The sequence below is a fragment of the Dromiciops gliroides genome, chromosome 1, assembly GCF_019393635.1.
Source record: "Dromiciops gliroides isolate mDroGli1 chromosome 1, mDroGli1.pri, whole genome shotgun sequence".
Taxonomy (NCBI): Eukaryota; Metazoa; Chordata; class Mammalia; order Microbiotheria; family Microbiotheriidae; genus Dromiciops; species Dromiciops gliroides.
This window is the reverse complement of record NC_057861.1, coordinates 576,227,262-576,255,107: the sequence shown is the minus strand read 5'-3', so window position 1 is coordinate 576,255,107 and position 27,846 is coordinate 576,227,262. Positions and strand designations below refer to the sequence as shown.

Here is a 27,846-nt window from a genome sequence, read left to right as displayed (position 1 = left end):
GAAGGATTATTATGTAGTCATGAGTCAAAGTCAGATGGAACAGTAGTATCATCATAAGCATCTTTGTTTTGACCTGGGGTAGTATTTTAAGTATCCACATCATTTTCTAGGTGAACAATGTGGATCATGAGCTTCAGAGAAGTCCTGATTCATCTGAGTTCATATATTCTTCCATTCCTCATGGGTTCAGTGTCATAAGACCTTGGCCTGAAAGTGTCAGTATGGTATATATACTTGGAAAAATTAAACCTTCTGATTTTTATCTGTTTAACCTAGAGATTTATAAAAGTCCATGAAATCTATTTATACCACCTTCACCCCCATTCTTGAGTTTTGTTTTGTTTTATTTTTATTGATATGTTTTGTTTTTATATTACAAAGATTTACAGATTATTCCCACTTCATGAGAGGTCTCCTATAACAAAATAATAAAAAAGTTAAGTAAAATGAATAACATAATGACCTCAACTGAAAGTGCATGTGATATTCTACATCAGTAGCCCCACCCAGCTCTATTTTTAAAAAATAATAATTTTCTCTCCTTCCCATTCCATTAAAAGCATCCTTGTTGCCTTCATTTCTGAACCTTGAAGTCATTATCTCAACTCCCTCAGTAATTTTAGCACTAGACTTACAACTTTCCTCTTTATGCACTCACTATCTTCATCCTGAGAGATGTCAGTTACATCTCTAATGCCCCCATCAAGTAGTTTAAATTTCCTCTCTTTCTGTTGGACTTAACCGTCATGGGACCATGTTTATACCTTTGATTTAACTGTCTTGTAAAAAGAAACCACACCACTCTTAAGACAATAGACTTAGAAATTCCAATTTTGAAATATAATTTACTACCCTTCTACCTCTCAGATTTATTCCTGCTCTTTTCTAAAACTTAATTTATTTTTTCTGAACTTAGCAACAAATAAAATAAACATTTCCATATAGATTGTAGAACAGAAGGAGAGAATTGTACATGAAACTGAATCTCCATTACATAGCACTTACTTTTCTTTTTATGTATATAATAAATTCGTCACGCATTCATCATGCATCCTGTATTCATCTGCTTATCTTTGACTCTGTTTAGTCTTCCTTCTGTTCTCTTATCTTTAAAAAATATTTTTGCAGAGACAATCTCAATCTCTCTTCCCTTTTTCTTTCCCCCATTGAGAAAAAGGAAAGAAGGGGAAAAGCCAATGAACATGCATACCTAAACAAAACAAATTCTCAAATTCAGGTCCAAAAATGCATGTCACATTCTGCATCTTGATTCCATCACCTGTTTGGCAAGAGATGGGTACCATGATTCTTCCCTGGTCCTTTGGAGTTATAGTTGCTCATTTCCCACTAGCTTACTCCTTTTGACTCTATCCTGCCCTGGAACACAGCAGGCTCATAATCAATGTTTATTGGCAGATCAATTCATTGATCAGAGTTTTTAAGTCTTTCAAAGTTGTTTTACTTTAATGTTGTTGTTACTATATATATTATAGCCTTGCTCGTTTCACAGCGCAAGTGTTCTGAGGTTTCTCCAAAACATCCCTTTTGCCATTTCTTACAGCATTAAATTACATTCATATACCATAATTTGATTAGCTATTTCCCAATTGCTGAACATCTTCATTTCTACCTCATTACTGTAAAAATTAACCTGAGCTCACAGACGTGGAGCTGGAAGAGACACAAGAAGTCATTCATTGCAAATCCCTCACATTATAGATGAGGAAACTGAGGGCCATGGAGGCTAAATTACCTGTCCAAGGTCTCATAAGTAGTCCTTGACCCTTTTCTATTATCCCAGGCTCCTTTCACCACTGTAATTACACTTTTCTACTCAACCTTGATCACAAGGTCTGAGTTAATTATTCCCTAACTACCACCAGTGATTGTTTTATTCCCTAGACCCTTTTACCATTCTTATCCTGATAATTCTCAATCCTGGGTAAAACCAGACATATAGTCCCCTTGTTCCTATTTCCAGGATGCTGAGCATTGCTGGAAAACATGGAGAAATCCAAGTGATTTTACCCTTTAGAAAATTATGGTACATAACCTCATCTAAGTGATTCATCTGTACTTATATTGAGTCCTTAGTTTATTCCCTAGAGTGACTTTCATGCCTTTTTCTCTTTCCTCAAACTGTACCTTTACTCCCACCTACTCCCAAACTTCTACATACTTATGGCAAATTACTTAGCATCCTAATTTACTGAGAAGAACAGAGTCATAATAAAGAAATTCCTTTGGTCGTCACATTTTAAAATATGCATCATGCTTATTGATATTCTCTTCCTTCCATACTACCTCAGATGTATGTGTGTGTGTGTATAAAATGCTAAGACTAATCTCTCTAATGAATCCTTGATTCCATCCCCTTCTTATAGAGCCTTGCTCTCACAATCATCCCTTCAATGAAGAGTCTTTAGTGCTTTCCATTCCCCTGATCTTTATTGGCTTAAAAACACATTCAGGTCTCCCTACTTTGGTTTTAAAAAAAAAAGCCTGCCTTTGACTTCTCTTTACCATCTAACTACCTTACCCTTCATGGCCAAAGTTCTTGAAGTTATCTGTACCTGGTGTTCCCACTTTCTCGGTGCCCACTCTCTATTTAATATGTTATATCCTGATTTCTCATTCTGGAAACTGCCCTCCCCAAGATAATCAATGATGTCTTAATCACCTAATTTAAATCATGTCTTTTTTCAGTCTTAACCTCCTTGAACTCTTTTATAGCACATGACACTTTAAACTACTCCTCCTATCAATCTGCAATGAAGTATTCATTAAGCACCTACTTCGTACCAGTCACAGTGGCAGACACTAGACACAAATGCAGAGAATAGAACTATTCCTACTAACAGGGAACTTGCATAATGATAAGACAACAAGTACATGTGTAAATATACAACATAAATATGAAGTGTACACACACACACACACACACACACACACACAAAGTACTTAAATCCTAGGTATTTTATAAGGGATCACCAAGGAATAGAAGGATCAGGAAAGGTTTCATGCAGAAAATGGTCCTTTAGCTGCATTGTCAAGGAACAAAGAGACTCTAGGAGCGACACCTATTTCAGTATGGGGGATGGCCATTGTAAAGACATAGAGGTAGACATGGATGAGGAACATGGGTGAAGAACAAAAAGAAAGACCAGTTTAGTGGGAGTGTGAGAAAGGAAATAATGTCCAGTGCAACTGAAAAAAAAAAATGTTGGAGCCATGTCATGTAGGGTTTGAAAAACTAAACAAAGGAATTTATTATTTTATTCTAGAGGGAATAGGAAACGATTGGAGTTGAATCTGTCCCCCAGTTGGTAATGGCTTTTTCCTCCTTGTGCATAATACTTTAGTTTCACCTCTCTAATATAGTTCTTTATTTTTATTATAATTATTTGCATTATATATGTGTATAGATATGTGTTCTTTCCCTATTAAAATGTAAATTCCATGAGAAGATAGAACCAAATTTTGTATCTTATTCAGAACCTATCACTATATTCTTCACATAGTAGCTGTTTAACAACTATTTGTTGAATACAATCAAGTTATGTTTGTCACCTAAGAAATACTGTTTTCTATTGGAATGTTTTAGAAAGTCTAAAATTATTTTCTTCACAAATAATTATAATTTAAAATGAATAAATGCTGTTTAAGATGTTGCTCTTCTAAAATCACGATTTTCATCTGCAGTCGATAGCATACTTTTGATAAAGACAATTAAGCACACTAATTTACTACTGTCAAATTGTTTACATTAAGTAGAACTGTGGAACATCTTCTCGACCCCTTTTCCTACCAAATTTCTGAGAAGCACACTTTCAATCAAATAAGTAAATACACTAGCTTTTCAATAAAACAAAGTCTGTTAGTAGAGGAAAATTTAATAAAATTTGGGTCTGACTTGCACTTCATCCAAAGGAATTCAGATAATGAAATGATAAAGGGATCATTTTGAAAGAAAGTTTTACTGATGAAGTGCTCTTATGGTTAGAACTTAGAGTCCAATATTTTAATGAGACCCTCATAAAGTTGCAGTCATTGTGAGTTTGCCACCAAAATCATAGTAGAAAAAAGCTGGTTGCCATCTAGTGAAATTCTATATGGTGAACTCTAAGTTATTGGTGATATTAAAAAGGATTCTCTCCTAATACCCTGTTCTGATGCCTCAAGGTGGTAGACAGGTGAGCCTGAGCTTTTGAAGAATATGGCAGTTTATATGGCTACCAAGGAAGGCATCTGGCAGGGAAGTGAAGCAATCTAAAAAATGAATTAGGGCAGTTAGGTGGCGCAGTAGATAAAGCACCAGCCCTGGATTCAGGAGGACCTGAGTTCAAATCTGGCCTCAGACACTTGACACTTACTAGCTGTGTGACCCTGGGCAAGTCACTTAACCCTCATTGCCCCACCAAAAACAAAAAACAACAAAAAAACAAATTGACCTGGGAGTGAGGTGAGCAGCTTGGCTGGGATCTATAAGAAATAGCTACCACATCCACAAGAGTGTTACCCCATTCCACTAAGTCTCTTTGGGAAGCTATTTAATTATTACAACCATGACTCAGAACATCCTTGAATTTTTTCTATGGGAGTCTCCTTTAGAGCCTAAGTAGGACATATACTTTAGATACCATATCCTCATGACTATTTGGAGGCCATTTTGGAGATAATAGAAGCTGTCTCTTCTCCCACCCCCTTCTTTAGGATTAAAAAATGGTATGATTTGGTTTCTTAAAATCATTTTTAAAGTCATTTGTATTTAACATCAAGCAAGGAATGGATCACTTCAGGTTGGGTGGATCAGAGAAGATTTCATGCATGACATGTTATTTCAGCTTGGCCTTTAAAGATGGATATAATTATGATAGGTGGCAGTGAGGGAGTTCCAGGTAGGAAAAACTATATACAAGGATGGAAAGCAAAAAGCATTTCTAGGGAACAGTGAATATACTCTATTGACTAGAATAGAGGATTTGTGTAGGATCATAGAGTGAGATGTAACTGGAAAGGTAGGTTGGAACCAGATTAAGGTCCTTCATGCCAGGCTAAAGAATGGGAACTTTATCCCCCTATAAGCAACCAGGAATGATTAAAAAATGATGAAGCAAGAGCATGCCATGGTCAAGGCAGTGTTTTAGGAAGATTAAACTAACTGTGGTATGTAAGATGAATTTGACTGGAACAATTAATATGAATATTCTATATATAGTGTGCATTCAATAAACATTGCTAACTGAATAAAACCTTGCACTATGAACAGAAATATTAAATAGATCTGGATACAGGAGAATTTAAGCTAAGAAGGACAGAAGCTGGGAGGCTTAGCAGAGCAAGGCATCTTCAAATAAATGAGAGTGGTTTTTACATTCATTTTCCAAATAAACAATAAATAAGTGCAAGAAGCTATTGTTAATCCTAAACAATCAAGATAATCCTTAAATATATATTTTCAAACTTTTTGGATATAATCATTCATGCTCATTTTTTCCTCTTTTCTGGAAAAATATTTGTTATATGAGATGTCTCTTGTAATAGGGCAGGAGAAGAATACTGGAGGAAAATATCTTGAAATTTTTTAAAAAGAGCAAGAAAAACTCATTCTTAAAAAATGAATGTGAACAAAGGACATATGAAGAAAGAAATTATCTGCATGAAGAGAAAGAACTGATAAATAGAAGTATTTATAATATAATATAGATGACCTCTGAAGTGCTTTTCACCTCTAGATCTATTATGATAACTTGAATTGACATGAGTGGTGTTATTTGTCCTTTCTTCTTCTTCTTTTTTTTTTTTTTAGTGAGGCAACTGGGGTTAAGTGACTTGCCCAGGGTCACACAGCTAGTAAGTGTTAAGTGTCTGAGGGCAGATTTGAACTCAGGTACTCCTGACTCCAGAACCGGTGCTCTATCCACTGTGCCACCTAGCTGCCCTTGTCCTTTGTTCTTGAAGAGGACCGTGACATCAGGAGGTGATGTCATGACTTGCAGTGAATTGGATTTAAATGAGGAAGGGCTATGCAAAGCCTCACTTTCTCCTCCAGGGCCATCTGGGTCCACTGACAAGATATACATTAGGATGACTGGAGATGACCTTGGATGTTTAAGGCAATTGGGTTTAAGTGACTTGCCCATGGTCATATAGCTAGTAAGTGTCTGAGGTAAGATTTGAACTCAGGTCCTTCCCAACTTCGGGGCTAGTGCTCTACCTACTGCACCACCTAACTGCCCCAGCATGAGTATTAAAAGGAATGGGGAGCTTGCGTGTGACTTTATCTCTCACTCCTGGCTAGGAGGAGTATCTCCTGTCCCATCATTTATACCTAATATTTAATGGTTTTGCCATTGCCCCAACTTGTAATTCAGTAATTTGCTCCATCTTCTTCCCCTGGTTATTTGTTGGGGGTTTTTTGTTGTTGTTGTTTTTTGTGGGGCAATGAGGGTTAAGTGACTTGCCCAGGGTCACACAGCTAGTAAGTGTCAAGTGTCTGAGGCCGCATTTGAACTCAGGTCCTCCTAAATCCAGGGCCTGTGCTCTATCCACTGATTGCGCCACCTAGTTGTCCCCTTCTTTCCCTGGTTATTGAACTAATCTTTTCTTTTCTTTTTTCTTTTCTTTTTTTTCAAACTAAACATTTTTATTTATATTTTTCTTTTCCCATCTCTATCCCTCCTTCCCTCCCTCCCCTCCCCCCCTCCCCCAGGCAGCAAACAATTCAATATGGGTTATACATATATGATCATGCAAAACATCATCATATTTGTCACTTAATAAAAGAATGTGAAAAATAGCATGCTTCAGTCTGTTCCATCAATATCAGTTCTTTCTTTGGAAGTGGATAGTATTTTTCCTCAGTATTCATTTGGGTATTGTTAAGAAGAGTCAAGTCATTCAAAGTCCTTCATCGAACAATATTGTTGTCTCTGTGTACAGTGTTCTCTTGGTTCTGCTCACTTCCCAATATATCATTTCATACATGTCTTTCCAGGCTTTTTTGAAGTCATTCTGTTTGTCATTTCTTACTGCACATTAATATTCCATCTTTTTTTTACCTTAGCTATGCTTCTGAAACTAGTTCATCATATCACCTGGATGGGGGTGGGGAATGCAGTTGAAATGAAGAAAATTTAATGTTTCCCTTTAAAGCTGATAGTGTTAGACAACTTTCTTAGTGAACCAATTTCACAGACAGCCTGCTTTCGAAAGCCTTTTTCTGTAACTGGTGTAATGTCATTAAAATCTTATAACAAGATTTGTGTCCTAGCTTCATGCCAGGTTTGCTAAAGATTTCAAGGCTTTCTCATTATCATCATCCTCTTATTCCAACAGTTTGTTATAAAATTATATCTCTGGCAGACACAACAGATCCAGCAGGGTTCTCTTCAGGCCAAAAAAAAGCAGTATGTAATAGTCATAAGTATATTTTCATCTTCTCTTGACCCAAACCAGGTTTCTAGTTCACTTTTCAGTCACTAATTGCCTTTCGTCCCAGTCTCACTCCAACCAGAATCTTGGATTTTGCCCCTGGTATCACCTTGAGGTCTGATAGGTGAGCTTTCCACTTGAGAGCAGGCCTTCATCTCTCTTCTGGGCCACCAGATGGAAGCCATGACTTTTCCCTCCTTCCAGCTCCTCTTTCCAAATGTAATTCCCTTTAAAACAGGGACTATCTTGCTTGCTTGTATTTTTGTCCATAGCACTTAGCAAGTACTTAATAAGCACTCATGTGTTCATTCACTCTATGCATCTGTCCATCCATCCATTCACCTGTCCATTGAAAAAGCTCTAGACAGAAAGGATTATAGGTCACAGATAGAAGGGCCCTTAATGGTCATCCATCCACCTTAATTTATAGATAAAGAAACAAGCTCCAAAGAGGGAAAAGGACTTACCCATAGTCACACAGGTAAGCCACAAAGTAAGTTCAGGTCCTCTGACCTCAAAGCCAGTATTCTCATTGTACCCACCCTGGGCTCCTGTCTACCACCTTTAAGCTACAGGATTTCAGGCAAGGGAATCTCTTTGAGATTTAGTTTTCTCATCTTTACAGTGAGGGGGAAACTTGGTCAAAGACATACAGTTTACTGAAGATGTATCAAAGGGCAAGACATCAATCCAGGTCTTCCTGGCTCCAAAGCTGGTTCTTACCAAGCTGCCCTTCAATGCCCCTAACAACTCTATAAAACTGTAAGTTGCATTGGTGGAGGGAGTTTCTTCACTAGCAGTTCCTTAAACCAGTGAAGTCACAGGTCCAGATTAAAAATAATAATGAGGAGATTAAAAATATCTATTCTACCTACCACAAGAGTTCTTGTGAGACACACATAAAGGAGTGCATTCAAAAGTGCTTTGAAAACTGAAGGTAAAGCACTCTCCAATTCAGTATTGTCATTTCTTATTATTAGCCACAAAACTTAGGAAACGCTCACCTTTTAAAAGATTCAATGAAATTCTAACTTCAACAGCATCTTTCCCTGAAGGTTGTTACTCTTCCCTGCCCAGGGGAGTAAGAATAGGGAAAGCACAAAATCAATAAGCTTATAAGGTATTATTTTAGTAATTATTATTACTATTTACACAAAAACACGAAAGCCTGTGTAGAGGGTTTTGGTTCTTTTTAATTGGACCTATTATTTCGCTGGTGTAGGAAATTACTCATAAAGAAACTTCTACCAATGAAAATATGAACTCACTGCAACTTAGACAGTTGCTTGGAGGCATTAAGAAGTTGAGTGATTTGCCCAAAAGTCATGCAGCCAATATATGTTAATAATATATTGAACTTGAACCTCTCTCTTCCTGACACCGATGCCAACTCTCTCTTCACTACACCAGACTGCCTTACCAATAAAGGTTACATATGTAATGTGTTGATGGAATTCTCCTTTAAATATTAGGGCCACAATAGAAACATTTCTCATATCCAAGCAACAAATGTCCTATTCTAAGCCCTGACAGATAATGTATTTCTCTGTGGTCCAAAAACCCAATCCTGTAATACATTCACAAAGTCAAGGGTCCCTTCTATAGATTGAAGGGGGAAATATTTGCGTACATGGATGGGATTGTAAGGCCATGAAAAGCCGTTAATGAAAGAAAATGGATGATCTCAGTGTGTGTAAAATCCTGAACTGTCTCTACAAATTAAATGATGTGTTGGTGCCCATCCAGGATGAAGTAACCCTGCTTTCAAAGAACTGATGGTTTTAGAAAAACAGTCACCATCCCTTCACATAGTAGCTTCATTGTCATTGTCATCACTAGCTAATCTACTAATCAAAGACGCACAGTAGAATATTTCAAAGTGTTTTCACAGTTTAAAAACACATCTTGTTCAAGAACTATTGTGTTAGAAAACATCACAGTTCAGCAGAACTTCGAATGCTATGCTAAATATTCCATGTGGAAAGAGTTTGTATATTAAGCCTTTGGTATTGACTATTGAGGGAGAAAACAGCCTGCCTCAGTAAAAAGGAAACTTGCATAAAAGAAGAGACTTCTTTTGGAGGGGAAGGGAACAGATGTGCATGAATATATGGATATACTAACCTCCACATTGGAAATTTACACACACACACACACATAGACATAGATAGGTGTGTGTATATATACATATATGTGTACACATTATGTATATATGTGTATGCATGTATACATGTGTGTATCCTTTTTGCTGCTTTAGAACCTAGATGTTCTGGTTGCTATTTTTTTTAAAAGTGACCCAATATACTATACTTCTATTTCTCAATGAGTTTTAAAAATCATTGTTTTCATTTGCTACATGTAATTAAAAGCAATCTCTTTGGGCTGAGGTAAAGTTTCTGTAAAAATAATGAAGATTAAACTAGGTGATCTCTAATTATCCTTCCAAGTCTAACATCTATAAAGTACCTATTGTGTGCTAGATACTGTGCCAGAAATTGTGCATCTAAAGAACAATACAAAACAGTCTCTACTCTAAAGGGCCTTACATGGTTGGAAGGGAGTTATGGTGAGAGAACACTGATGGCTAGGGGGACAAGAAAAAAATTCCTGTAAAAAGTAATGTCCAGTTTTCCCTGATTCCATCACCTTTACATTTAACTGTAAGGACCCACATCTCATTCTGTGTACTTAATATTAGGCAAGTTGTTACCATTCAAAAAGTCTTGGGGCAGCTAGGTGGTACAGTGGATAAAGCCCCGACCCTGGATTCAGGAGGACCTGAGTTCAAATCCGGCTTCAGACACTTGACACTTATTAGCTGTGTGACCCTGGGCAAGTCACTTAACCCTCATTGCCCCTCGCAAAAAAAAAAAAAAATCTTAACTAATTATGACCCTAGTGACTAAATGCACCACAGAAAGAACAAGTTAGTATCAGGATACAAATGGGAAGTGGGATGGGAAAATGACCATGAAAAAGCCCGATGAGGTATCATGGCACAATAGAAATAGTAATGCCTCTGCATTCAAATCCCACCCTAGACACTAACTACTTTGTGTGACTTTAGGCAGGTCACTTAATCTCTATGGGATTTTCTCAACTGGAAAATGAGAAAAAAACCCTCTGGTTGGAATAGATGTCCTTCAGAGTCCCTTTTAGCATCATATGGATCTGGTGTGGGCATTTTTCTTTCAGATCCTTTAGAAAGAAATTCATTCTAGATTGATGCTGAAAAAGAATCGATGCTATGTCTTGTGCTGTGCTGTTAGAATCAGTGTGATGAAGAGGAAAGAGCCATGAACAGAGGCTAAAAGACTTGGGTTCTAATCCTGGCTCTGTCAGCAAACCCTGTGTGACCATCCACATGTCATTTTTCATCCTTTAGCCTCACTTACTTCTTCAGTAGAATGGGGGTGGGATATAGATTCAAGAAGATTATCTCAGATATTCCATCCACTTCTGGAAGTTCTTTTCTTCCTAGTGGTGGATGATTAAGTGTAACATCCCTCCTAAGTTTTTCCGTGAGATTAAAAGGAAGAAAATCAACTTCAGTCCTCAAAAATTAGAGTTACTGGTACAAAAGGTCACTGGGTCCTATCAATGACATTATAGTAATAGAGTCATAGAGAGGGGAAAGAAAAAATAAACAGAAGAGGGGAAAAAAACCAAAAGAACAGCTGAAGACTAGGTTTGAAGCTAGATAGTTTGCCATCTTTCTTTCCTAAGCACCTGAGGAAAAGGACAGATAGAAAATGAAAAATACTGAGGCATTTTCAATCCTAAGGAGAAATTTGACATTAACATGTGTAATATCCTCTTTGCAATGAAGCAAACATTAAATGTTGTGATGGAATATGATTGTGCTGAATTTGTATCATCAGTATAATGACCGACCAGAGTTCCACAGGACTAAGGATGAAATATGCTACTCACTTCCTGATAGAGAAGTAAAGGATTCAGAATGCACCAATGAGACAAATATTTTTAGGACACAGCTTGTGTGGAAATGTGTTTTCATTGACTATATGTGTGTGTAAAGGATTTTGTTTTTCTTGTGTTCTCAATGTGGTTGGGGTGCAAGGGTGAGAAGGTGGTTCTTGGCTAATTAAAACAAACAAAATACACACACACACACACACACACACACACACACAACTGATCAATACAATAACCAACCACAGCTCTTCATGACACATGTTATCCATCTCCTGACACAGAGGTGATGGACTGAAAACACAGATTGAAACCTCTCCTTATTCTGCCTTTGTTGACATGGCCAATGAGAAATTTTGTTTTGTTTGACTATACCCTATACAAATCCTTCTTTCTCAAAGTGAGGGGGAGGGGAAAGGGAGAGAGGAAGGAAGACTGGTCTTTGTTTGAAAATAAAATTTAATTTTAATGAGAGTTGCTCAAATGCTGACATTCTGCTGGATAATGTAGAGAAATAGAAGGGTTTACATTAAAGCACTATGCAAATGCAAACTATTATAGTTTCCAATCTAAATGTCGATGGGAGGTATATACTCATGAAAACAATTAAATAACGATGTCATGCAGTAGTACTGAGTGATAGAGACAGTAAATACTATACAAAATTTTTAAAAGGAAAGTCTAATAAAGGCAAGAGTATTAAGGCAATCTTCATTAACTGAACTCAAAAGGAGAGTAGGAAAGTGACCCCTAATATTAATTACTGGAAAAATAGTGATCTTAGTGAAGGAAATGTGAAAGTGGGGAGGGTGTCAATTTTTTTTAAGTTTCTCAATATTTCATTGTTACCAAAGCTCCCATAGGACAGGTGGGAAAATGATTTTTTTATAGGTGGTTTTTTTTCCTCCGCAAACAAAATCTTCGTGCACAAACTGTGTTAACAAAAAATGCTCAAGTTAGCAAACACACAAAATTCATTAAAGACAAACCCTGAACATTAGTTTTTTAAATAAACAATCTTTAGAACTAATCTTTACTTCTTTTTCCCAAAGAAATCATGGAAGGGGGAAAGGGACCCACTTGTACAAAAATATTTATAGCTGCTCTCTATGTGGTAGCAAGGAATTGGAAGTTGAGGGAGTGCCCATCATTTGGGGAATGGCTGGACAAGTTGTGGTAGATGAATACAATGGAATACTATTGTGCTGTAAGAAATGATGAGCAGGAGGAGTTCAGAGAAACCTGGAGGGTCTTACGTAAGCTGATGATGAGTGAGATGAGCAGAACCAGAAGAACATTGTACACAGTATCATCAACATTGAGTGTTGACCTACTGTGATGGACTATATTCTTCTCACCAATGCAATGGTACAGAAGAGTTCCAGGGAACTCATGATAGAAGAGGATCTCCAAATCCAAGAAAAAAAAAAAAAAGAACTGTGTAGTATAGATGCTGATTGAACCATACTATTTCTTTTGTTTTGGGTGCTGTTGTTGTTTTTTTTTTCTATTTTGAGGTTTTGCATTACTCCTCTGATTTTTTCTCTTATAACAGGATTAATGCAGAAATAGGATTAATGTTATTATGGGTGTGTGTGTGTGTGTGTGTGTGTGTGTGTGTGTGTGTGTGTGTATATACACATCTATATGTATATAGATATATAGATATAACCTATATCAGATTGCCTGCTGTCCAGGGGAGGGGGGAGGGAGGGGAGGGAGTGAGAAAAATCTGAAATTGTAAAGCTTGTATAAGCAAAAGTTGAGAACTATCTTTACATGTAACGGAAAAAATAAAATACCTTATATGTAAAATAATTAATTAATTAGTTGAAAAAAAAAAAAAGAACTAACCTTTACTAAACTAAGTTGTTGTACCTTTGCTTTCATATGCATATAGCAGGCTAAGATTTTCTTCAGTAAACTTTGTACTTGGCACACTGACACTTTAAAGTATAAATTTTAAAAAATATATTATTTGCTGTTGACTGGGAGTGAATGCTTTAGTCCACTTCTTCAGTGGTTGTTCCCCCAGAGGCACCCGAACCAGCTCCACCTGGTTGGTCCTCCTTGGTAAAGTTTGCTGATGATAGGATAACAGACTCTTTCAAGCTCTCTCTGCTTGTGTTCAAACTCATCTTTTTCTGCCATTTGGTTTTGGTCTAGCCAGCTTATCACTTCTTGACACTTGTCCAGAATCTTGTTCTTGTCCTGTTTACTCATCTTGCCCCTCAGTTTCTTGTCTTCAACTGTCTGTTTTATGTTGTGGGTGTATGCCTTCACTGCATTTTTTTTTTTTTTTTTAGTGAGGCAATTGGGGTTAAGTGACTTGCCCAGCGTCACACAGCTAGTAAGTGTTAAGTGTCTGAGGCCGGATTTGAACTCAGGTACTCCTGACTCCAGGGCTAGTGCTCTATCCACTGCGCCATCTAGCTGCCCCAACCTTCACTGCATTTTTAGCAGTGACTCTATCATTATTTACTTCATCTTCTGACTTGTGCCTCTTGTACTATCTGGGCAATATCATCCTTGCTTAGACAGCCTTTGTCATTAGTTATGGTAGTTTTATTCTCTTTGCCGGTGTCAGTTTAAAGGAAGAGCAGTTCAGTTTTAAAAGGAGACATATGTGTGTGTAGATATATATGTGTGTACACATATGTTTACATATGTGTATATGCATGCATACATACATATGTCTATTTTATAGGTGAAAATATGGATCAGGATCCTGAGACTGAAGATATGGGTTTGAGAGTTCACAGTAAAGAGGTGATAGTTGAAGTCAAGAGTGTGGTTCTGTGAGAGAAAATGTAGGGGAAGGAAAACCAAAACTATGAAGAATACTCACAGTTAGAAGGAAGGAAAAAAGAAGTTAACAAAGGAAGCATAATAAGGGATTGGATATCTGGACTGACAATGGAAGGGTGAGGTTCAGGTTGGTCAAAAGGGTCAAATGCTACAAAGAACTTAAGGAAAACTAAAGCCTATGGATTTGGAAGGAATCAAGGGAAAGGGGGATGAGCAGATGTTGCATTAGGAGGTCATGTAGTATAGTGAGAAGAGCCCAGGACTTTGAGTCACTTCTGATACTTAATCATTGTTAGATCATTGCCAAATCACTTAACCTCTTTGACTGAGCTTGAGTTATCTCATCTTAAGTGTAGATAATAATATTCATAGAATCTACCTTAGTTGTGATGATCAAAGGAAAAATGTTTTGTACACCTTCAAACTATTATTTTTATCTTGTGCTTTTCTTCTTATTCCATAGAGTTCAGATAGAAACAGTCCTATGACAACTCAGTATCTTGCTCTTATTCTTTTCTGTTTAATGTTCTTTGGACTATTACGTAGGTAGATGAAATAACCACCTTTGTAGTAGAGTGAAAGTATTAGAATACAAGCTGACTTTCTATAGGGTCACTAAGAGCATCCTTGATATGATTCCAGTAGCAGCAAGGACAACAAATATAATATGAGCCTATTCTGGTGGTGGTGGTGGTAGAGGAGTGATTAATATTTATTAAGTGCCTACTATGTGTCAGGCATTGTTCTGTTGCTGAATTTCCAACAAATGTTCAACCTTGCAAAGACATATAGCATAATCAAAAAAGCACTGAATTTGGAGTCAGGTGACCTGAATTCAAACCCTAACTCTGATCCTGTCTGTGGGACCTTGAACAAGTTACTTACCCTTGCTGAGCCTCACCTGCAAAATGTATATAATAGCATATACTATTTAACAAATGTTCTTAACATGCTAAAAATATGAGTTGACATTTTTAATCATTGTGTGATTCATTTGTTCATTCCTTTGTTCAGTAGGTATTTATTAATCTCCCATTTTCTATAGAGAATAGTGTTAGGCACTGTGGGAATATTAAGAAATATAAAACCACCATCCTTGCCTTTAATGCTTTCATTTGAAATTATTCCTTTCTCTGTCTTTTTTTATGTGCTAGGGGAAATATGTTCAGGCAATTTTCTCTAGATTAACAGAATATTTATTTGGTTATAGGTAATATTAGAGAACTAAATTCCTAGAATTTTGCTTGTTTCAGAACTATAAATTTATTTTTAGGTTAAAATGTACTAATCTTCAAGAAATTTTATAGGCAGTTTTGATCCCGGTTTAAGGTCGATTTCTAAAAGAGAAATCAGATACAGTTCTCCATGTACAGATGATACCAAAGAATTCCAGAATTAAACTACTTTTGTACTCCAAAGAGAAAATCAAGATTTTGTGTCTTGCATTTTTATGGTAAACAAATTGCTTTTGTTCCTAAACTATGTTGTAATAAGTCTGTTTTGGGGTTTTTTTTAATATTCATTCGTTATATTTGGATTGAAGCTTTATGTAATGAAACTTTTATCCTACCTTCTAAAGTTACGATCTTGCTTTTAAAATGAGAATTTCCAGAGCACCGGCCCTGGATTCAGAAGGAACTGAGTTCAAATCCGGCCTCAGACACTTAACTTGGGCAAGTCACTTAACCCCAATTGCCTCACCAAAAAAAAAAGAGAGAGAGAGAGAGAAAGTGAGAGAGACTTCAAATGAGAATTTCCCTGTGTACTAGCCTATAAATCCATTTTGTGATTTTGTTAGGATCTGTGATTTCACTGATATGGGGAATTCCAGGCGGAAAATTCTTTCACCTGTTCAGATCAGCAGCTCAATATTAATTCATGCTCCCCTTTCTCTCCCAACTACTATTCTCAACCACTTTGTACATACATTTTGTAATTATTAAGTTTTTATTAGTGTTGTATACACACACACACACACACACACACACACACACACACACACACACATTCAAGGACTTGAGCCCAGGAATTGCTGACTGGAAGCATCATTTGCTATTCACCTCAACACTGTTTCTCATCACAAGTCCAGACAATGTTTATTTTAGCAATTTGTGTCAGAGTAATTTCATGGGAAGATTTAAGAACTTGATCTTTAATTTTTTATTTGATTCTCTATCAAAAAAGACCAGAACTTTCTCAAACCTTAGCTTTTGTTGTTGATGTCTAGAAACAGGAAAACAAAACTATAAGTCCATTTTTGTTGCATGTAGTCCTGAAAAGGACCTTGGGTGTTGGAACTAACGTTAAGACCATTGTTTTCCTTACAGACTGCATCATCTGCTATTAAGGGTGCTATTCAGCTGGGAATAGGATACACGGTGGGTAATCTCACTTCCAAGCCAGACAGAGATGTCCTTATGCAAGACTTTTATGTAGTGGAAAGTGTATTTCTACCGAGGTAAGAATATTATTTTTAAGTTGTTTATAATAATCTTCATGCTAACAGTAGTAATAATAGTAATAGGGACAACATCATCATGATAACAGATATAATTCTATAAAGCTTTAAGCAAAGGATTTTACATACATTATCTCACTTGATCTTCACAACACTCAGGCTTTTATTAAGCACCTACTAAGTGTTGTACACTGTAGGAGGTATTGGAAATACAAAAGAAAAATAAATGAAATCATCCCTACCCTCAAGGAGCTTACATTCTGTTAGGAGAAGCAACATGTACATATGTAAGAAGCCTGCTAAAAGGCTTTGCTCCTTCTACTTTGTGACCTGTGTAGCCTAATCTACAGTATGTGTTAGACTCCTGGCAGTGCCAAAAGCAGGTTAAATGAGAACGGTTTTTTTCATGTCAAAAGGAAATAGAATAGTTTGGGTCTCACTTATGGTATACACATGTGAATCACAAAACCTTTATTTCTTTTTGTCACTTCTTATTTTTTCTACTTCTTGGCTTCTATCCCAATGAGCTGTATTTATAAAAGATTCCTGCCATTTTGAAATCTATCTCAAACTAACAAAGTTATGAAAATTACATAAAATATATATATAGCCCTTTCTATCTTTTTTTTTTTAAGTGAGGCAATTGGGGTTAAGTGACTTGCCCAGGGTCACACAGCTAGTAAGTGTGTGTTAAGTGTCTGAGGCCGGATTTGAACTCAGGTACTCCTGACTCCAGGGCCGGTGCTCTATCCACTGCGCCACCTAGCTGCCCCCCAGCCCTTTCTATCTTACTGTGAGGAGGGAGCATTGGGCAGGGGTTTGAGGGCGGGGAGGAATTATTTAAGAAAGCCTTTGTCAGTGGATTCAGAAGAAATCCCTATTAAATTGGAAACATCACCAAGACTGTCAAAGCTTATTCATTTTGCAAATATTATTATATTAAAATGAAATAGATATTAGTAAGTTAATTGGCTTTTGACTTATGCAAATAGCATCTTTTCATCATCAAATCATGTGTCTTGTAAAAGCATGACATTTCAATTGATTCATTACTTAACTAAATGATTTTCTTATTCATAATATTTGGAAGATCCCTCCCAAGGAAAAAGCTGCACAAATCACATGCTGCCCAAGTGTACTTTGGTGCATCTGTGATCGCACCAATTTGGGTAGTGTAGATTGAAATCCATCTGCACATTCTTGTCGCATGTAACCTTTGCTTGTGTTCTCCAGTAAATCTTCCACAGAGTGGCCACCCAATGTACTGGAGGCCTTTTCTAATCCCTTTTTGAATCATAGCGTCATAGAGTTAGGTTTATAATTCGTTTAATTCAATCTCTTCCTCTTACAGATGAAAAAAACAAGAGAAAAAATACAAGATCAGAAAGGCTTAGTAACTTGGTCAAGGTCAAGGATAGTGTTTGGATTCAATTCCTATGACTCCAAAACCTGTGTTGGTTCCACATTTTGTGGATATTTGTGGAACATACATTAGTCAACCTTTGCTCTCATTACGTAATTCAAAAGTGTAGATTGCACAAAAAATTAACTGTACCCATGAATATAATAATTCTATAGGTAGTCACAATGACATATAGAAGTTGGGCAATCAAACAATTTGGCCAAAAATAACTTGGCTTTGTTTAAAATTATACCAGCTGAAGTATAGTGAAAATTATTCTAGATTTGAAGTCAGAGGATCTGGGTTCAAAAGTGACTCTGCTACTCACTACTATGGGATAGTGGAAAGAATGCTCAAGTTGAAGATAGAAGACTTGAAATTGAATCTAATACTTAATTACCCATGTGACAGGGGGCAAGTAATTTATTTTCTCATGCCAAATCACATGAAAAAAATTTGAATATTAAATCTTTGTATCCTAATAAAATATTTTTCTAGTACTAAGCTGTATATATATTAAGTGCTCGTTTTGTTTTTTTAAAAAAAGACTTTTTCTGGGGCGGCTAAGTGGTGCAGTGAATAGAGCACCAGCCCTGGAGTCAGGAGGACCTGAGTTCAAATCTGACCTCAGACAGTTAACACTTACTAGCTGTGTGACCCTAGGCAAGTCACTTAACCCCAACTGCCTCACTTTAAAAAAAAAATACTTTCCCCCCCTTTTTACAATAGTTTTTTTTGTATAAAGATAGTATGAATTTCTAAAACTTTTCAAAAATTTTTAACTAAAATCAGAGACAGTAGACTGTGACAGTAAAAATTCATATTATCCCTGTCTCTCAGTCTCTCTGGGTCTCAGTTCTCTCATCCATAAAATAAAGAGATTTGACTAGATTATCTTCTAGTACCCTTCTGGTCCTAAAATCAAGTCCCTAGAGAAATATTTTGCTGTCTGCCTTAAGATGCTTTAGTTGCCTTCTGGGGGTTAAGTCGCAAATTCTCTTTCTCATAACAACAAAACACTATTTTTGGGATATTTTATTCTTGAAGTTTCAGAATTACTTTTGGATATTGGATTTTCCTGTAGGGTTAATGTTTTTTCATATCTCTTCCAATATTTCAAGGAACTAGAACTTCCCTACAGGGGAACACAATTTTATCTGTACCTCCACTGAATATACATAACAGCCCCTAATAGATCATCTTCACTGTGGGGGTGGGGGGGGAAGTCTATCACCACTAGTCAACCCTGTGATAACAAGTCAAATTTAGTTAGGTCTATTGCACATGTAAAGTACATTAGAGAGCCTATAATAAAGACTTTAAAACTTGCTAGAGCTTGGTTGTCAGAGCTTGCTCTCTGCCTTGGGAACCCAAGATTACCTCATCCATAATAAAGTATAGAGCTAGGATATTAGTGGAGGGTTATATGCATGGAAAAATTGAGACTGGGGAACTGAAGGGTAAAAGGGAATCCTAAAATCTTTTTCAACTGTATGATGCCAAGATGCACCCAGATTTATGTGGCAAGCCCCTGATGAAGGCCAAGGCTATACCTGAATCTGTTGATGCCTACGCTGCTATATCGTGCATCAATGGAGTGGGGAAAGAGACTCTTTGGTACATTTTGGTTTTATAGAATTAGACTTAGGACCTGAGTTCAAATCAGGCCTCAGACACTTGACACTTTCTAGCTGTGTGACCCTGGGCAAGTCACTTAACCCTCATTGCCCCACCCAAAAAAAAAAAAAGAATTAGACTTGTTGGGACAGTCTTTTTATGTAGCACAAAAATTGTATCCAAAAAAAAGCCCATGACCTGGGTTAATTTCCTGAGTGACTAGATTCCTATTTGCTAGGCCTAAGTTTCCCTCAGTTATCCTTGAAGATCTATGATTCAGACCTTCCTCCTTCTAAAACCTCCATAACTACCATTTCTTAAGAGTTTGGAGTTTTTTGTTTGCTTGCTTTGTTTTGTTTTGTTTTGTTTTGGAAGCAATCGGGGTTAAGTGACTTGCACAGGGTCACACAGCTAATAAGTGCCTTATGCCAGATTTCAACTCAGGTCCAATACTCTATCCACTGAACTACCTAGCTTCCCCCTAAACTACCATCTCTGAAGTTGAGAGCTGCTAGAACAGGTAGGTGATTGACCAGGGCCCAGGAGAACCTCTGCTCTATGTAAATTAGTAGTAATGTTAAGGAGTGCCTCAGGGAGGTGTGGGTAATGAGGATTACACCGTTCCTCTCTTTGAATTCTGAAGGCCTCTGTTTCATTTTTAGATTCTGACACTGGATTATTATCTGACCATCATCTCTCAACATCTTTTGTGTCTCCATGAGTAAACCTGTAATTTAAGAGTTAGTGCTGTCCTCTTACCCTGCTTGAAAGGAATGCTCTCATGCTTGCTCAAGAAAAGAGCTCAAGGGGCAGCTAGATGGTGCAGTGGATAGAGCACCGGCCCTGGAGTCAGGAGTACCTGAGTTCAAATCCGGCCTCAGACACTTAACACTTACTAGCTGTGTGACCCTGGGCAAGTCACTTAACCCCAATTGCCTCACTAAAAAAAAAAAAGAAAAGAGCTCAAAAACATTTTAGAAATCCTTTTGCAAAATAACTCTGTCAGGATATAGTAGTAGCTGACCCAGTAAGATTGTAAGTAAGCAACATATGCTCTACGGACTTCTACAATTTATTTTCTTTTAAAGTATAAGAAATACAAATAAACTCCTGCTGAAGGTTTTATGGTATCTAAGCTTCCAAATTGAATCCCATGAATTTCTTTGCAGAGCTAAAATAGATTTTTTTTTCTAGGGATTAGTGCCATATTGTTCAACTTTGTGTTATTGAAAATTATTCCATTGTCAAAATTCAAAAAGTGACAAGCTGAAGAACTTAAAGTTAAAATTTACAAACTATTTTTCAAACCTAGTTTAGACATAAATACCAGCTAACTTGCTCTTTCATTGTAGGCACCACACAAAGGGCAGTCTCGTCCACCCACTCTCACTTCCCCATGAATTAAAAAGTATGTATAGTTCTAGCACCAGCTCAGGACATTGTATATTGTCTCTTCAGAAATACATGCATGCCAGCCTCAAGAAAATTAATTGACTTGCTTAGGGGGTCACACAGTTACTAGGTATCAACTTTGCTTCTAATGTAGGCCTCTTTTGACTGCCAGTCATAGGCAAGCTACATAATGATCCCTCAATGTCCTCCATTTGTTCATTTGTAAAATGGAAATAGTGTCTGTAATATCTAGTTCACAGTTCTGTTGTGAGGACCAAAAGACATAACATATGTATTTAAAGCAGTCTGTATAGAAGTGTTAATTATCAAAATTAATTGTAACAGCTGCCATCCTTATAGCCCTTCAAGTGTCCCCAAGAATTTTACACATCTGGACTCATGTGAACCTCACAACACTGTGAGACAGTTCAACTACCAGATGAGGAAACCAAGACTCAGAGTTTAAAGACATATCTAAGGTCACACAGTGAATTGATGGCCAAAATCAGGCCTAAAATACTCTTTCTACTATACTATATTGCCTTAAACAGTCATGTTAAATAGAGATGTCAACCTTACAGTCCCAGTATCCTGAACAACATTAAATTGTATCTGGGAAACGGTTAACAAAATAAATTAAAATGCAATACAAAAAAAGAAAAGAAATACATGCATGCCAACCCACCCCCAAAAAAATTAGGACTAAAATTCTTTCCAAAGCTTTGATTTCAGCCTTTTCTATGACATCAAATTATTTTCTCTTTTAACACAAGTATTCTTTCTCAGACCTAGGATCAGATAGTCCATGACAACAGGCATATTTATCTGAGACAACCAAGGGAAACTTTCTTCCCACTGTCAGATTAATACCCATTAAAGTCATTCTATCATTAGCAGCAATGCAGTTGGTGGAGGCATTTTGTAATGTCTGTAAGCACGTCTAGAGACAGACTCCATGAAAAAAATAAGGCTTTTGATTAAGGCCACTAGTAAGCATTGATCACTTTTGTTTTTAATAGATTGTTGTTAAAGTATTTACCATCCCAGAGGTATCTCTTGTATTTCATTTCTTAACAATCTTAATTACAAGTCTTTTTTCCCTTCATTTGTTTATTCATTAATTTATTCATTCAAGAAGTATTTATTGAATGCCTATTCCATGTAAGGCACTGAGACACTGTACTGGGTTCTTTTATAAGTCTTTTCACAATATTGCATATTTAGCAATGAGACCTGATACAAAGCTTGCTTCATCTTTAGCCATATTCTGCCAGTTCCTACACCAGCTGGCAGGATGTGTGCCTAAAGGAAGGACACACACCCAAAGATGCTGTATGTGTGTGTATGATCACCAGGGAAACCTAACACTTTGTTCTGTAACATGAGTTATACTTGTCTCAGCAGTCAATGAGGAGAAACATTAGGCAGCAAAGCAGAGGAAAACCATTGTTATTAATGGAGGCAGTCAGGAAGAAAGAGCATTGCAACATGCTTAAAGTAACCAGCAACTATAAAACTGAACAGTATTGTCCTCTGATCATCTTTTCTTTAGACATCTAGCTGGTATAAGGATAGAGGATCAGGCCGGGAGTCAGGAAGACCTGAGTTCAAATCCAACCTCAGACACTTAACTGTGTGACCCTAGATAAATCACTTAACCACTGCCTGATTCCCCAAATGTAAAATGAGGATTATAACAAAATCTACCTTGTTGGCAGGACCAAATGAGATAATATTTGTAAAACACCTAGCAGAGTGTCCAGCACATAGTAGGTGCTTAATCAATGTTTATTTTCTCCCCCCCCACAAATTGTTTTTATTGATGCTTTAAAAAAAAACAAACATTGTCATTTCTCACTGTGTCCCCTTCCCCCAAGAGATCCCTCTTTTATAACAAAGAACAAGTAAGGATAGCCATGGAAAACAAATCAACACATTGGCCATGTCTAAGAATATATGCCTCATTCCATACCTGTAGTCTACCACTTCTCTACTGAAAAGCAGGAAGCACTGTCCACCATCTGTCTTATGTTGTTATGACTGGTCACAGTTCCAATCTCTGATAGGATCACAAGACCATAAGTTTTCTCATCTTATTCATTTATTAATTCAATTATATTTTATTCTTCCTCTGACTGGTTTCTTGCTTAAATAGAGACTGGATTCTTAAGTAATATAAGGTAAGAAGGAGAATGAATGCAAGAAATGAGAAGTCAAGATGAAACACTGTGCTAGAAACATGATGAATATACCCATGAGCCATTCATTTTGTTCACTGCAGAATGCAAATTAGAATAATGTAACTGCTGATTACAACCTTTATTTAGCTTCTATATATAATGCCCTAAAACAACAGTATTCCATATTTATTGACACCCTATGCCAAATTTACCAAATGCTGCCTATTTTCGTATCATGGATGGTACTGCTTCCTTTACTCACCAAGCCCCCACAATCCATACAAGGTGCATTCTTCTAACCCAAAATAAGTTACAAAGAGATATGCAGATCTTACTATTATCATCACCAACATCAGTTGCTTGTATTTGTTTATTTCCTTTTAACAATCTTGTTTGTTTTTAATATACTAAAAAGTAATTTATATCCATTCCTGATTTCAAATTTTCACTTAGTACACACACTGTATTATCGCATATACATTATTGTTATTTTTCTTCATAGTTTATTTTGGACATATGTCTAAAACACAGTTATGTCAAACTATGCATGTCTGTGATGGCTCAGCTCTTGTAGGTGCTAGATGATAGGGCAGTGCCCTTCTGTTTAAAGTGGCACAAATTTTAACTTCCCATCATGTACTTAATACCACTGGGGTTGATAGAATGTCATTCCTTAGGAAGACCACACAGAATGTTGAATCAGTGGTCCCCTCACACAGCTGACTACATGCTGTGGATTGGCAGGGAAGCTTGCTTGGAGGAGGCTCTAGCTGAGGTGGCATCTGTTCCTTTCTCAATCAATGGACATGTGGCATTGGTTGCATGTGCATCAAGAGACCTACTACAAAGGATTAAAATTTTCTAAAGGAGAAATTGGCCTGAAGGATAAAAGAAAGCTTCCTATAATTTGAAATTAAAATGACATTTCTCATCTGCTCATTTTTTTCTTTTCTTTCTTTTTTTTAAAAATTTTAATTTTAGCGAAGGGAGCAATCTGACCCCAGCTCATCACTACCCAGACTTCAGATTTAAGACATATGCTCCAATAGCATTTCGGTATTTCAGAGAACTTTTTGGTATCAAGCCTGATGATTACTTGGTAAGAGTTTGTAATTTTCCTCCCTCCTACTGAAATATGTGTGATGTAACTATTTATGTCATTTGTCTCACTGGCAACTTATGACTATTGTTTTCCAAGACTCAGAAGAAAGTTTTAGGTTCCAAGTTCTGTAACATGTACATATTTATGCCCCAAGAGGAAATGGACTGGCTCCAGAAGTAGTGGGTTCCCTCTCTTCAAAAAAAAAAAAAAAAGACTAGATGATGAAATGTCTATAAATTTTGTTCTAGAAATTAGTCTTAAATTCTGTAGTTTTTAACAGATAGCTACAAAAAGTGCTATGGTAATTGCTATTGAAGTAACTGTGGTATTGGTTGCTACTTTAGATAATTATTTTAAGAGATATATTATAATTAGATGTAAATACTCCTGTGAATTTAGCTGATGGAATTCTATTTGAAAACCTTCTTATCTTAATTGCCTTACTTGTGCAGTTCATCTCAAACTTGCCTTGGCCCACAATGATTTTCACCTTGACCTGAAATTTGTGGGTTTGCTAAAATACCAAACGGCTCTATTCTTGACTAATTCTGATAATAGAGACTGCATGTAACTACATCTCTATTTTATAACTTTGCATGTTGTATTCAGAGAAATGTTTTTTCACATTCTATCTCCACCCCACCCCACCCCATATACTTCATGAGTACAGGAAAAAAAGGAGTCAAAACTTACTGCGGGGTGACCCAGTTTAGCTTCCAAGTTGATGACATTTAGTCTTTAAGAGACCATGAATTTCATTTTATTCATTCAACAAGCTTATTAGCCCACTAGTCTATGAAAACTATAGTGCACTGGATGGGAGAGACATGTAGTTGACATCAGACAAGGTTCTTGTCTTCATAGGGCTTATGATCTACTGGAGGAATTAGATACATACACAGAAAGATGTAATACACGTGGCATAGACACTATATAACTGTGAGTTGTCATCCTTATTCACTACTTTATAATGAGTACATTAGAGGACTGGTACAAACTGTCATGAGTCCAAAGAGGGAAGATTTTGTTGATACAGAGACTAGGGAAGACTTGGTTTTTAAAGGATAGTTGGGAATTCTTTTTTTTTTTTTAACTTTCACTGCACCTGCTCAGAGATGCATTTCAGATAGTCTTTATTTGTTGTTGTTGTTGTTGTTGTTGTTTTGTTTTGGTGGGGCAATGAGGGTTAAGTGACTTGCCCAGGGTCACACAGCTAGTAAGTGTCTGAGGGTGGATTTGAACTCAGGTCCTCCTGAATCCAGGGCCGGTGCTTTATCCACTGCGCCACCTCGCTGCCCCCAGATAGTTGGGAATTCTAACCACACAAAATCAAAGAATCTCGGAGTTGGAATGGGCCATTTACCCTAAACTTGACTTGAACATGAATCCCCTCAACCACATCCCTAATAAGTAGTCATCCAGGTTTTCCTTAAAGAAGAGCCCATTATACTTTTGGCCTACCCATTTGGATGCTTTTCTGTGCATCACACTGAAATTTGCCTCTCTATCACTTCCCCCTAGTTTTGTCCTCTGGAGCCAATCTAAACAAGTCCAATTCCTGTTTCATGTAACAGCCCTTCTGATACTTAAACATAGTTATTAGGTCCCCATGAAGACTTCTTTTCTAAACATTCTTAGTTCCTTTAACTCAGTGGTTCTCAAAATATAGTCTGAGGATCCCCAAGGGGTCCCTCAGGCCCTTTCAGGGAGTCCTCAAAGGTAAAACTGTTTTCATAATACTAAGACATTATTTGTTTATTCAAATACTCTTCCTTTTTCCAACTACATATTTGTGTGAGGCCAAATTATCTTCATATACTTCAACCAAAACAACATATTGCAACAGAATGAATGCAAAAGCAGATATGACACTCCAGCTATCTTCTATTCACCCCCACATTAAAGAGATGTGCAAATATATTTTAAAACAATGCCACCCTTCTAATTAATATTTTCTACTTGGAAAATATACTTATTTTCCCCCCAAAGGTATTATGTTAACATGTAATAGGTTTATTATCATTTTAAATGAATTGCTAAATAAATAATGTTAAATTTATCTACTTTAATTTCTAATATAGTAAATCTCAATAGATTTAACCCACATAAGCAAAAGCTCTTTGGGGTCCTCAGTAATTTTAAAGAGTGTAAAGGGAGTTCTGAGATCAAAAGGTTTGAGAACCATTGCTTTAACCAGTCTTTATATGACATTGCCTTTAGTCATCTCTCCACTCTGGCTGTCCACATTTGGACACCATGCTTCTTATAATGTAGGCAAAGATTATTTTCACCTTTCCTTGTCATGCTATGGATTCATATTGGGCTTGCCATCATCTGTAGTATATGGATCTTTTTCACACTATCTATAACCTCACTATGGCTCCTCCAACTTGTTCTTCTGAAATTGATTCAACAGATCAAAGAGAAGAAGACCTTGTTCCAGGTACATTTGAAAAGGAAGAAGTATCTGATCAATACAGCAAACTAGAAAACTAAAAGGTAGTTTCAAAGAGGCAGTCAAATTCTTAATAATCATTTCATTTGGGTTCAAATTAATAAGGTAGAAGTCATTCAGGAAAAAAATCTATTGTTCATAGTACTAGAGTATTTGTTCATTTCAAATGAAATGAGTATTTGAAATACCAACATATACAGTTGGCAACCAGGTGACACAGTGCATAGAGTATTGGACTTGAAATCAGAAAGACCTGACTTTGAATCCTGTCTCAGATATTTACTAGTTGGGTGACCCTGGGTAAGTCACTTAAACTCTCTTAGTCTCAATTTTCTCATGTGTAAAATGGAAACACCTACCTCACAGGGTTGTTGCAAGGATCAAATGAGATAACATATGTAAAGGACTCTGTAAGCCTTAAAGACTATGTAAATGCTAGCTATTATTTTTATTATTAGTTACCATTGCCTCATGAGATCAGAGTTCCACTTTGTGTTTCCTCAATCCACAAGCATTTACTGAGTACTTAGATTGTGCTAGGCCCTGGGAATATAAAAAATCCAGGGGTTGGGCCTATTTATTATATTGGACTATTAAGTAAATGGTTTAACTTTTACTTAATTCCCAATATCTACCTGGTGTTGGTTGATTAAAGGATACATTAAATAAGTCTAATTCTCCAGTCTGAAGGTAATCCTGCTCAGAACAGAGCAGATCCCATTGTCATAGATCCAGAGCTAAAAGGAACCTCAGAGGTTATCTAGTCCCTCAGTCAGCAGAAGGAAAAACTGAGGCCCAGGAAGGTTAAGTGACTAATGGTACCCAAGGTTACCCGGCATTCAAAACTAGATCCTCTGCCTATAAGTCCAGTACTCTTTTTGCTGTAGTCCAAAGGTATTCTGTTCCTTCATCTACAAAATTAGGTAGTTCTTCAGAAGCAAGGGAGTATCTTTTAGTTCAGTTTAACAACCTAGTTTGTATAAAATGTCCTGTCCATTTAATATAGAAAGATACAGACCAGTCTGGGCTTTCAAGGGGAATACAATCTAAATGAGGAGAAAGACA

The 27,846-nt window shown here is 36.8% G+C and overlaps 1 protein-coding gene across 3 annotated transcripts in view; it reads left to right on the top strand.

Annotated features, from left to right (window-relative positions):
- Nucleotides 1-27,846, top strand: part of PIP5K1B (phosphatidylinositol-4-phosphate 5-kinase type 1 beta) — a 339,881-nt gene that overhangs the window by 164,868 nt on the left and 147,167 nt on the right. For all 3 annotated transcript variants that reach the window (XM_043979091.1, XM_043979093.1, XM_043979092.1), the window contains exons 4-5: nt 16,503-16,633; nt 24,206-24,323. In XM_043979091.1, coding sequence (XP_043835026.1) covers nt 16,503-16,633; nt 24,206-24,323 — 249 coding nt within the window. The remainder of the gene's footprint in view (nt 1-16,502; nt 16,634-24,205; nt 24,324-27,846) is intronic.